At 44.0% G+C, this 12,511-nt stretch overlaps 1 protein-coding gene across 1 annotated transcript; it reads left to right on the top strand.

Moving 5' to 3' along the window:
- Nucleotides 1-3,171: 3,171 nt before the first annotated feature.
- GPRC5D (G protein-coupled receptor class C group 5 member D) lies at nucleotides 3,172-11,953 on the top strand. The gene is made up of 4 exons (XM_032345609.1): nucleotides 3,172-3,210; nucleotides 3,936-4,873; nucleotides 10,473-10,540; nucleotides 11,690-11,953. Exons 2-4 carry the CDS (start codon nucleotides 3,979-3,981, stop codon nucleotides 11,759-11,761), a joined length of 1,035 nt encoding a protein of 344 aa, XP_032201500.1. The 5' UTR covers nucleotides 3,172-3,210; nucleotides 3,936-3,978; the 3' UTR covers nucleotides 11,762-11,953.
- Nucleotides 11,954-12,511: the final 558 nt, after the last annotated feature.

The following is a 12,511-nucleotide window of genomic DNA, read 5'->3' as shown; positions in this document are numbered from 1 at the left end:
GGTGGAGTGTGGCAGCAATCACGGGACAGGGGCAGAAATGGAGAAGTCAGGTGACCCAGGGCACCAAGGGGCAATAGGGAGAGGAAATCAGGAAAGGAAAGGGAGGCAGAATCATCCCTGAGCCCGGGCTCCAAGTCCCCAGTGCATGCTTCGTTGTCGCATCTGACTTCACGTTGAAAACACAAATTCACAAAGACAAAATTAGGTATTTCAAGATAGCGACCACAAAGCCTTAAGTTTCCTTAAGGGCTCCTTCTGAGTGGGAGTTCCTGAACAACCCTACTGGTTGAACACCTATGAAGCCAGCCCAGGAGCTGACAGAGAATAAAATGAGCAAATAACCCCTCCTTGGCCAGCAACTCCCGCCATCACACAGCCAGTCACGACAGCGATAGTGTTTCTCACAGGAAGCAGAACATCTGATGCTCTCTCATAGCCTAGGCTTTTTCCTTCCTCCTGGTCCTGACCCACATGTCATGTCTAAGTGCTTGTCTCTTTCAAGGCTTGTCCTCCTGAGATGGGAAGCGTTAGCAAGGCAGCCGAGGATGGCAGCAAGAACGTACCAGCAGCCAGACAACCCTGGCTGGCCCCTCTCACATTCCCTACCTTGGGTACCTCCCTTCCTCCCTCTGGGCCTCTGCCTCTGTATTATGAAATTCCTCGTGCCATAATTTTGGTTTCCTTAGTGTTAATTATCAGTGGAAGGGTTAGACCAGGTTACCTTCCAGCTCTGCTTCTGGAAGAGAGAGGCAACACAAATGGGTCTTTGGCAAAAGGAATTTGACCTCTTGACTGTTTTGTCTTGGTCTTTATTGGACTTGTTGTAATCAATATACTTGGATTCATCAAAGCCGTATCTGAGCTGTCTGGTGTGATGTTGTTGCGGCATAAAAGTCAAAAGAAAGGAAACGTGAGTGATGTGGATTTGTGTAGGCAAAGGGAGACCTCGTTTCCTGAAGGCCTAGCAGCATATGGGTTAATTCCGTGACCCCAGGTTTTAGAATAGCAGTAATTAGTACCTGAGATGAGCTCTTTTATCTAAGGTGCTCAAAGGGCTTTGTGGTTATTAACCCATTAATTCACCAGCCTCAAGCCATCAGGTCAGGAAGAATCTCCTTAGAAGACAAGCAGGCCAGAAATGGAAACAGTCACCAGTGAGGAGTGGCCATGAGTAACTAAATGGAAGGAGGGGGAGGGGAAGGGGACACCAGCATAGTTCTCTTGGAAGAATTAAAGGGAAGACCCTCTGCCTTTCTAAAAAGAGTAGTTCAACCACTCACCGAGCTCTTTGAGTGAATTCTCATGGATGTCTCATCTCCTCATCTATCAGGAGAATCTCTTTACCCTCATGTAAACTTTAGATTTACTTTTACAGATTCTGGCAGACAACAATTGTGCCTAAAATAAAGAAGAGGACTCTCCTCCATAAAATATTCTTCTCTCAAAGGGGGAAAAAATGGCTCTTTAAAGTTGAGGAGTCCCTAAAGATAGAATGCCACTTCAGAATGAATTTGTCTGGAGTTTGTTAAGGTCCTGACTTATTTGCAGGTGGCTTCCATTAAAAAGCTTCTGTTGGAAAAAACACTGTTAAAACATACCTTCACAAGGCCTGGAATTCTGTCGTTAGACTCCGTCCTTCAGCTGAACAGTCTACCCATCACCTGGGAGGTAATCGCCTCGGGGCCAGGTGCTATGAGGGTGTAAAATGTGGAACTTGACCCCCCCAAGCAGCTATAAATCGAATCAAGGGGATGAGGCTAGTACAAATAAAATAAATTAATAAATTTATTACTTACTTCTATTTTTAATTTGTTTTATTTATTAAAATTAATTGATGCAGATAAAATGGGCAGAAAATATGGTTTTCATAATCATGAACAGCTCAGCCCCAACAGGCTTGGAATTGGTGGTAGGAGGTAGGAGTTGCTGGTAGGAGGTAAGTGGTGAGGGCTCCAGAGATTAGGGAAGGCAGGAGAGTTCTCCAAGGAGATAAGAGCTATATCTTAGAGGTAGGGGAAGTATTTGGTTAGGAAACGGAATCGGTGGGAATAAAACAAAAGGCAACTCAGACCACAGACAACATCCAATAGAAGGCAAGCAGATGGGAGCTTTGTTTCTTTATGATGCAGTGGGGAAACTGACCTGGGGAAAACATAGGACCAGAAGACCTGAAAAAAATATGTTGGATGAGAAAGATAAGGTCTGATCACAGGGGTGACTTGAAACCAGACCAGCAGGTACTGATTTGGAGAATCTGGAAGTCTTCTGTCAAAATGCAAATACCCAAGGAAAAGAAACAAGGAGTCAGTTGCAGTGGGGAGTGTGGGGGTGCAGTCAGTATAGGCTGAACACTGCTATATGCTCCACTGTATGTTGTATCAGGAGGAACAGAATTTTTATACCAATAACAGCTGGTAGATTCAACTGAGTTCTGTCCTGGGCCATGGGAGGGATGCCCCAATGGAATGAAACCCAGAACAAGTGTGTTCTGATGGGGATGAGGAGAGGAATGATAAAGGGAAATTATACCAAAGCCTTCAGTATTACCAGGAAGAGCTGATCCAGGTAGGGGCCCGCACTTGATGGACAGCCAAAGCCTGAGAAAAGACTTCCAATGGAGAGGAAAAGGGAGTAAGAGAGAATACAAATTTCCCCTAATTCACAATTTTGCCAACTACTGGCCCTTCTAATGCCCATGACCCCTCTTTATGGCCCAGTAAAACTCGTATTCCTTTGTCGAACGGATGCTCTTTTGGCTCTCACAATCAAAACTCGAGTTGTAAGGAGGACTCCAGAGAGGGCTTTTTAGGGAGTAGGTCAGAAGAAGAATGAAGTGTCCTGATGTACTGCCAACCGAGAGCCACTTGGGCTTCCTAAACACAGTGCAGTCTACGGAGAGGAAGAAGTCTTCCCTAAAGTCACCTCCAGCACCCCCTACGGCCAAGGTGCCTCTGGTTAGCAATAGAATAGAAAATAATTGTTCTCACCAAAGAAACTTCTGTAGAAAAGTTGCTGGGAAACTGGAATAGGCGTGTCTTTCTGACCTTCCGGTTCTTTTTATAGGCCGTGCAGGAACCTGAGTGAGGGCCTCTACTCCTTCCGCCCATTTGGGGAGAGATTAAAGAAGCTGAGATTGTCTCCTTCTTACTCATTGGCAGTTACAACCTTGCAGCCAGTAGAGCCTCAACTTCCAGCGTGGACACAGAGAAGGTAGGTCGAGATGAAGGGGCCATGCCCGTAGCTATAAACCCGGATGGCTGCAGCTGTCTGGCTTGGCAATAACTGAAGAGGAATTGAGAGCTAGGAGTATTCAATTGCAAGGTACTATTTTTCCTCATGAATAGGTGAAATTTTTTTCCTAGGCAACCTCAGGAAAGACATAGATTTTGGTGCTCAACTGTTGAAAGAGTTATCTGATGGCAGGGACCATTCTGTATAATTCTTTGATGAAGAAAGAACAGATTTTTAGCAGTAACATGTTGCGTTGGAATGGCTTAGATTAAAAGAAGGAACAGCCACTAGAACTATGAAGAAAAATGATCTGCCTGTCTCTTTCAGGCAGTGCAGCAGTATCTTGAATGATCCAGTGATCCACTGATGTTGACAACCTTTGTTCTGGAGCCTGATATAACTGTAATCTCGCCCATCAGGCAAACGTTGTCACACACCCTATTTTATGAAAAGGGTTCTGCCTCGAATTTCAAAAAGCCTTGGTACAGACTTCAACATGAAAATGGATGACGTATCTGGAACCTCCGAGTGAAGAGTGTTCTGTTTTTCCGGCAAGACAGAGCTAGGAGAGTTTTAAGGGTCTGATGGTTTGGGGCTCTTGCATATTTGGGAAGGAGAGACATTACAGTGCCCAAACAGGACTAGCTGACAAGTGCTTCTGCGTGAGGATGTGGTCCTAAGTCTGTCCCCTCTTTCTTTTGCAGGGAGACAGAAGTCCATTCTCGTGAGGTCCACCCACAAGTCACCATGTATGAGGACTGTGTCAAGTCCACTGAGGACTATTATTTTGTCTGTGAAAACGAGGGCGCGTGGGGCATTGTGCTTGAGGCCTTGGCAATAATCGGCATAGTGGTCACAATTATACTACTCTTGGCGTTTCTCTTCCTCCTGCGAAGGGTTCAAGACTGCTGCCTGTGGAATACCCTCCCCACTCAGATCCTTTTCCTCCTGGGTGTGCTGGGACTCTTCAGCCTTGCCTTTGCCTTCATCGCTCAGTTCAATCAGCAAACTGCCCCTGTGCGCTACTTTCTCTTTGGGGTTCTCTTTGCTATCTGTTTCTCATGCCTCTTGGCTCATGCCTCCAACCTTGTGAAGCTGGTCCGAGGTAGAGTCTCCCTTTGTTGGACAACGATTCTGTGCATTGCTATTGGTGTCAGCTTGTTGCAGGTGATCATTGCCATTGAGTACGTGACTCTCATGATGACCAGGGGCATGATGTTTATGCATATGACCCCTTGTGAGCTCAACATGGACTTTGTGGTCCTCCTGGTCTATGTCCTCTTCCTGATGGCCCTCACCTTCTTCGTCTCCAAAGCCACTTTCTGTGGCCCATGTGAGAACTGGAAGCAACATGGAAGGCTCATCTTTGTCACTGTGCTCATCTCCATCATTATCTGGGTGGTGTGGATCTCCATGCTCCTGAGAGGCAACCCACAGCTCCAGCGGCAGCCCCAGTGGGATGACCCCGTCATCTGTATTGCCCTGGTCACCAATGCATGGGTTTTCCTGCTGCTGTACATCATACCGGAGCTCTGCATTCTCTACAGATCGACCAAGCAGAACTGCCCTTTACCGGGCAACACCTGCCCTGCCCCAGCCTATCAATGCAGCTTCAGAGTGGAGAACCAGGAACTCTCAAGAGGTACTTCCCCAGGGGATTTGGGGAGCAGGGAGGCTTTCCCGAGGGAGAAACAGGAAAGAAATTGAGAAACCGGGTGAACCAAGAGGGAACAATAAGGAAATGGCCACAGTTTAGGTGGGTGACTTCAGAGTTCCTGCATGGAGATAGAAACACCCAGAATTGATGTTAAACTTTTATGAGAAATCGGTGCTTCCAAAATACCGAGATTTATGGGGAAGAGGCCAAGACAGAAATGAATCAAAGGCCCTAAATAAAGAGGGTGTGGCTCTAAGTGCTCACGCTGGGTAAAGAAAGGCACCCCCTATAAAGTGAGTTAACCAGCCCCAAATTAGGCTTGGACCAAGCAATTGCATGACGTATGATGCTAAGTCCAGATGTTTTGGCTATCAAGGGCACAAGTCAATCCCAGCATCAGGGATTGATTTTTTTTTTTTTTAATTTAAGTCTTGAAGTTAGTTTGCCCAAACATCATAATAAACTGATTCATAGGACTCACCACCTCATTAACAGCACAAAGCCCAGTAACTCCTGGATTTCTACTTTTCATACCAATCACTGCATGAGAGCCTTCAAAGTTTGCAAAAAGTGACAGGAAGAGCCACTGAATCAGAATTCTAATAAAGGCTCAGATGTGTCATCACTAATAGAAAAAAAGCAACTTGCTTATGTGACATTTTCATAAAAATTTCTGGTCAGATTTTTATCGTTCTCGAAGACCAAGCCATCTGACTATACTTTTTGCTAATGAATAAAGTAGATTAACTTTGACAACAAAAATGCTTGGACCCTAACAACCTGGGGGAAATAGTGGCTAATTCTAGTTATCTAGAAATATGTCAAAACACATTCGTTCCTTTCTGAAACATCTGGCCTATTATTCATAACCCAATATCATAGTTTTACATCAATTTTTATGTCTTAATAGGCATCTGATTCCTTACAATTTATTTCTAATGTGCAAAAATTACATTATTTTCTATATTGTAGAGCACACATAATGTTCACCAGGCTCAAAAAAATTAATAGAAGCCTTCCCTTTAAGTGCATACACGTTTTTTAAGCTATAATCTATGGCTAATTACACATTCAAATTAAATGCTGCTCAGATAGATGCATCCATTAATTCTTTTCAGTGCAGTTGACAGAGTCGGAAATTGACACTATACATCCTTCCTATAAGAGTTTTTCTTTCCTTGTTGATGGTGCATCATCAGATCACTAAGGTTTGTGGCAGAATTGCAGAGTCAATCCCAAAAACTACTTCTCAAAGTCCTCATCAGCAGATAGCATAAAACTTCTGTGTCTGTTTTATTGTTGTCGTATTTTTCCAGGAAACAAAAGTCAGAGAGAAAGAGAGAGGAGTTCTCAGAGTTTTATAATACCCCAAACATACCTGGATTTATAACAACCAATATTCTATACCCCAAAACACAGGTGTTTCAAGTGTTCTCGGGATGTCTTGGTGGCAGAACAAGGGCGTGCAAAAAACATGTTTCCTGGTAATATCCTCATTACTCAAGCATGGTTAGAAAATTCGTTTCTGAGCAGGAAATGGCCTGCCAGAGACAGTCATTATCAATGTAGTTTGATATCGTTGTTTTTTTTTTTTTTAATTTGACAGAGATCACAAGTAGGCAGAGAGGCAGGCAGAGAGAGAGGAAGGGAAGCAGGTTCCCTGCTGAACAGAGAGCCTGACTCGACTCGGGGCTCAATCCCAGGACCCTGGGATCATGACCTGAGCCGAAGGCAGAGGCTTTAACCTACTGAGCCACCCAGGCACCCCTTGATGTTTTATTTTTTTATAAAAAAAATTAATAATTTAGTAAAGAATATACAGATTGCTCTCAAAATTGGGCAGAATAACCAGAAACTTAAAGTTGGACAACAGAATCAGATTTTAGGTCAGCTGGGAAAAATACAAATATCAAAAATTAGAAGAATGATTAAAACTTAGTACAAAATACAGGATTACACCAAGCTGGGAAAAACATACAACACAAGATAGATAAGAACCAGACAAGTTGAGTCTGATAACAGGAACTTGAAAAACCCTAAGTGTGCCCTGTAGGTCACAATTGGTGAGAGGAAAGCAGCTTACCACTGTCTTTGTTTTCACTGGCTCAAAAAACAGTCACGGTACCGTATCAACAGACGTGTGGTCAGCCAGAACAATCAGGCTATTGTACTTGGCACTGGTCAGTCTCCAAGGAGAATACCCATACCAGTTCTGGGGTCCACAAATGAGAAATATGGGGGAACTTGGGAGGCTAAGGGAGAACCACAAAGATAATTAAAGGGTTATAACATGCGACCAAAGTGGAAAGGTTAAGACAATGAAACAGGTTCCCAGTGTGCCTTCATCATAGACTATTCAAATTCTCTCTCTAAATTCTGTAGCGAAACATGACATTTTGTTCAAGTCCATGAGACATGCCTTTGTCATGTGATTCTTCTGATGACTAACTACTGCTTGTTGCTGTGACTCTGGTCACATAACTATTTTATTTACCACTGGGTTGTGGGACCAGAGTTATTTATCAGAAAGAAGAGGAAGACCAGAGGAGATAAGCGGGGAATTTCACAACTATGAAGATCTCTCTTGAAGAAGCTGTTGTCCTGCTGCTTTGTCTCCAACAAAAGACAAGGTGTAGAAATGAACTCAAACCAAACATGAAGGATTTAGATTAAAAGTGAAAATAAGAGTTGGTAAACACTGAAATAGATTGGTAAAGGGGATTAAGACTCCATTTACCTGAGAGAGCCTTTCAAAAGAAGATTAGGCTTTCTGTTCCTGAAGTGGTTTTGGACTTAATTCCAAGATCGAAAAACATCTGGTTAGAGAACGAAAATGCATTCAGGAATGTTACTACAGATCCCCAAACAAATGGGCAGAAATATTTTTTGCCCTCTATTATAAATGTGTTCCTAGAAAGCTGTATATTGATTGCACTTTTTAAAAAAAATCAGTTGCCCTTTTAACTGAGAATTTTAAATGCTGTATAATTTGTGGAGATCTTAAATATTGACTATCAGCCACGATTCTCTCTCTCTCTCTCTCTCTTTTTTGTTTTTGGAGGGAAAACTCCTGTTAAGATTATCACTACTTTATCTGCTTTAACATACTTAAGATATTGTTATGTCAAGTTTGCTAGAAGCAAGACCCATGAATATTTTAAATTATCACATTGCTATGGGCTTTTTTTTTTCTGTTCATTGCTTGAAGGTATACAGACAAACCCCAGTATGATTCTTTTTTAAGGTATTAAGACAAAAATAATGAGTCTATGCAGTGTAAAAGGGGGTCAATAACTATAAAATGATGTGAAACAAGAGAATGTTCTTGCAAACTTAAGTCCAAAAGGTTGTTTTCCTTATAGCAAATATATGAAGCTGGTATTTGCTATAAGGAAATTATACACATACACACACACACGTATATAAAATCCTTAATATAAGGGATTTTAAAAATTTATTTATTTGAAAGAGAAATAGACCATGAGCAAGGGGAGGGACAGAGGGAGAAGCAGACTCCCCGCTGAGCAGGGAACCTAACAAGGAACTCAGTCCCAGAACCCTGAGATCATGACCCGAGCCAAGGGCAGATGCTTAACTGACTGAGCCTCCCAGGTGCCCTGCAAATATCAGCTTTCTCTGGACAACCCTTTTGGGCAATTTTCAGCGTTTTGGTTTTTTTTTTCCTTCAAGACATCCCCCCACTCCTTCCTAGAACAAACCCAATGTCAACGGTCCCAAGCAGTGTAATTTTTGGTTTTTTGCAGGAACAAATCACAAAACTGTTTTCTCACCCTCAGGAGCTACAAGTGACAGAGAGACAAGTGGCATAAAGGAGGGAAGAAGACAGTGAGTCTGGGCAGGACTTGTTTGGTCTGAGGACAGATACGGCAAGCATTCGACATTCCTGAAGAGGCAGGGAGCGTGAGAAAATTGGGCAGTGTGGAGCAGGAGAAAGAATGCAGAATCTGGGTGCCCTGGCTTTGAGGCTGAGCTCTGCTTCCTGCCAACTTTGAGGCAAAACCAAGCGCCTCAACCCCTAAGAGTTCAGGCTCCTAGTCTTTAAATGATGGTTATAGTGTCCCCACCATGTAAACAGAAGGTCTTCCTTACTCAACTCAGATTTCATACCACGGAATGGTTGCAGGTTTAATAGAGAGAAACACTCAGCCTTTTGGTAAATTCATGAGCGACAACTAGTGCTGGAAACTTCGGGAGAAAGCAGCTTCTCCAATTAATGATCTAGTCTGATGAGAATGTTGGATGAATGTTGATCACCAAGGAGCTGAGTGTCAGAAAGTCTCAAGGAACTCAAGGAATTATGCCTCAAGGAGCAAAGTTAAACCAAGAATTCAGTTTGCTCTGCCCCTAAGGAAGGAAGGGCATTCCAAATTTCACAGGATCCAACCCTCTAAAAAATATCAGTAGGATGATGATGATGTCAGAGCACCAGTTATGACCACACCACTGGATACTAACTCTCAAAGCACAGCAGTATTGTGTTTTCTTTTTCTTTTCTTTTAAGATTTTATTTATTGATTGATAGACAGAGACACAGAAAGAAAGGGGACACAAGCAGGGGGAGTGGGAGAGGGAGAGCAGGCTTCCCGCTGAGCAGGGAGCCCAATGTGGGGCTCAATCCCAGGATCCTGGGATCACGACCTGAGCCGAAAGCAGACACTCAAGGACTGAGCCACCCAGGTGTCCCAGCAGCATGTGTTTTCCATACGTCATGCCCTATTTGAAGGGCTTTATATGTATTGATGAGCTTAATTTTCAAGACAAGCCTGTGAAGTAGATTTACTGTTATGATCATCATTGTCCCCCTATTATTCCCATCAGGAAACAGAGGCAACCAAAGGTTAAAGAATGGGGCCCTAGGTTAGCCCACAGCTAGCGAGTGAGAGAGCTGACAAGCGTGAACATTCAGGGTGAGGCCACGCCTGTGACCGTCAAACAACGGGTATGTACGGAGCGAGGCCCTGGTGTTAGGGCAGACATGGCCCCTGTCCTCACAGAGCCTACAGTCTTGTCGAGGAGCCTGACATTAAACAAATAACCATGCATGTGGTTATTCTATAATAGGAGAAAATGATCTCTAGGGATCTTGATCTTGTTTTATTACATCTGGTTTTTTATAAAGCTGAACCAAAGCTTGCAGAGTATCAAGCCTGAAGGGACGTTAGAGATGATCTAGGTAAGGCCTTGTATTTTCCTGTGGAGGACAGTGAGGTACACAAGGTCACACAGGTAATACTACGGGAGCAAAGACCTTGACCCACCGCGAGCAGCGCTCTTTCTCTAGGTGATGATCAACGTTCGGTATCTTCAGTCACGAAACACAGATGAATACGCAGATACTACCCATAGCCAACCTTCCTCATAAGCTTTAAAAACACTCTTTTTAAAAATCATAGATTTAAAAAACAAACCAAAACCAAAGACAACCAAAAACAGCCTCAACTGAGAATTCCTTCTCAAAGGGTCAAGAGCCTCTTTGCAAGCCCCCAGGTCTTCTCATAGTCCTCGTATGCTGTTTCCAGGTGAATCTGACACTAACCCAGCCCTTCCCATCTTTGGCTTTCAGCCCGAGACAGTGATGGAGCTGAGGAGGATGTAGCATTAACTTCATATGGTACCCTCATTCAGCCGCAGGTAAATGTGCTCATCTACTGTCCCCGAGGGACAGAGCAAGGACTCCTTCCTTAGGAGAGTTGTCAGGCTTCATTTCCAATGTCTGTACCGACCTGAGAGAGGAGAGGTAGGGTAGGCTCGTCTCCACAAGCAATCGGAGCTTGAGCTATCCAGATAAACCCTGTCCTGGGGCAGGGCAATAAAGGCAAGGGATGCCATCGCCTCTGCCCAAGCCCCTCCCGATCCCCACCGCCACGCATCAACAAGGTACTCGGCTATAGGTGAATGCCGCTGGCAAGGAAAAGCAGCTCTAAAGGTTGGTGAGAGTGTGAGGAGGAAGAGGCTCACTGCTTCTCGCCTTGGGGACCGCAGGGAATTGTAAATATGTATGAGGTCAGATCTGTTTTTACTGTCTATCGGTGGTCTAAATGGATCCCCTGAGCCCTGCTAGCCGACTCTCTGTGTCACTGTGTAGCTCCTACAGCCCAAGCTGCCCCCGAGAACTGGGTTAGTGCTGTCACCCTCCCTCATCACCAGATGGGCGTAACCCATTTTAATCCTTTCAGGCAAAAGCGGAAGGAGCACGACTGAGTAGAACTGGAGGTGACTTGTGTTTGTGTCGGATGACTTGAGGGCGTACAGAGGCAGGCAGCCAAAAATACCACGCTGTGACACAGTTCTTATATTCTGGTCCCCATAACTAAAATCTGAGGGTGGAAGTCATGCTCACACTGGTTGTTCGAGGAACTGTACGAGGCCACTCTAACTAGCTAATGCCTCGGGTCTGTTACCTGAGGCTCGGCCTTTTCCTGGAAGAAGGGCACACAGACCAGGATACAGAGAGAGCATTTGCTGTAGTTAACCCTCTAGAGGGCATTAATAGGATGAGAAAATATTTATCATCCTCTCCAAGAATTTTTTGGATTACTTCAATTTCCAGTGATCAGCTGTTCAAGAATCTTGCAGAAATATCTTTGTTACTGGTTAAAAGGGAAGAGGGTTTAAAAAAAAAAAAAAAGTTTTTATGTGCATAGCCTCCATGGCTGTTTTTTTTTTTTCCCCTTAACAAAGGATTAAGTGATGCTGAAATGATATTTCAAACATAGCTCTGGAAAGTATCACCCCTTGCATTGACTCAGAAAATTGACAATGGCCTTTCTTCTTTTCCAGACTGCTGATCCCACACAGGAGTGCTTCATCCCACCAACAAAACCAAGCCCCCAGCAAGATGCAGAAATATAAAGTCCACAGGAAACATGCATAGTGGAAACTCAGAAGACCATCCTAATGTAGCCCTGATGGGTCACTGGGGAGCCCAGAGTCATGTTCCAGCCAAGTACCGGCTCATCCTTCCTTCCCCGCTTCCCAGCACTTTCCATCCATCCGGACCCTTCATCAGAAGACTACTGTCTCAAGCATAATTACAATCTTGCTGGCCACCCTACCTTGACTATGTGTCTCTTTCTTCTTTCCTGAAACTGAAGGACTTCTTTCCTTAGCAGTGCAAGAACAAATTGGCACCTCTTACTAATGGGGCCAAAAGACCTTGGCCTGAAAAAATTAGGGTCATGTTTCTTTGATAAAATATAGAGGTTAGTAGCAACTTACTCCTGCATTACTTCTGTAGTCATTTTTTATAAAGGGCCCCTTTATAAATATGATTGAACCAGAATTTGTGATAAAAGTTATAGCAAAATCCTCAGGATCCCCACGATTGGGCATTTTATTTTTATTTTTTTAAAGATTTTATTTATTTATTTGAAAGAGAGGGAAAGAGCACAAGCAGGGGGAGCAGCAGCAGCATCCCGCTGAGCAAAGAGCCTGATGCAGGACTCAATCCCAGGACCCTGAGATCATGACCAGAGCTGAAGGCAGACCCTTAATGGACTGAGCCCCCCCAGGCACCCCTCAATTGGATGTTTTAAATAACACAGACTTCAAGGCTTGGATTCTGGCAAGGTTTTAGCACCCCATGCCAGCAGACGTGGCAGA

Source organism: Mustela erminea, chromosome 6, assembly GCF_009829155.1.
Source record: "Mustela erminea isolate mMusErm1 chromosome 6, mMusErm1.Pri, whole genome shotgun sequence".
NCBI classification, from domain to species: Eukaryota; Metazoa; Chordata; class Mammalia; order Carnivora; family Mustelidae; genus Mustela; species Mustela erminea.
Note: the sequence above shows the minus strand (reverse complement) of the source record. Positions and strands in the feature narration are given on the sequence as shown.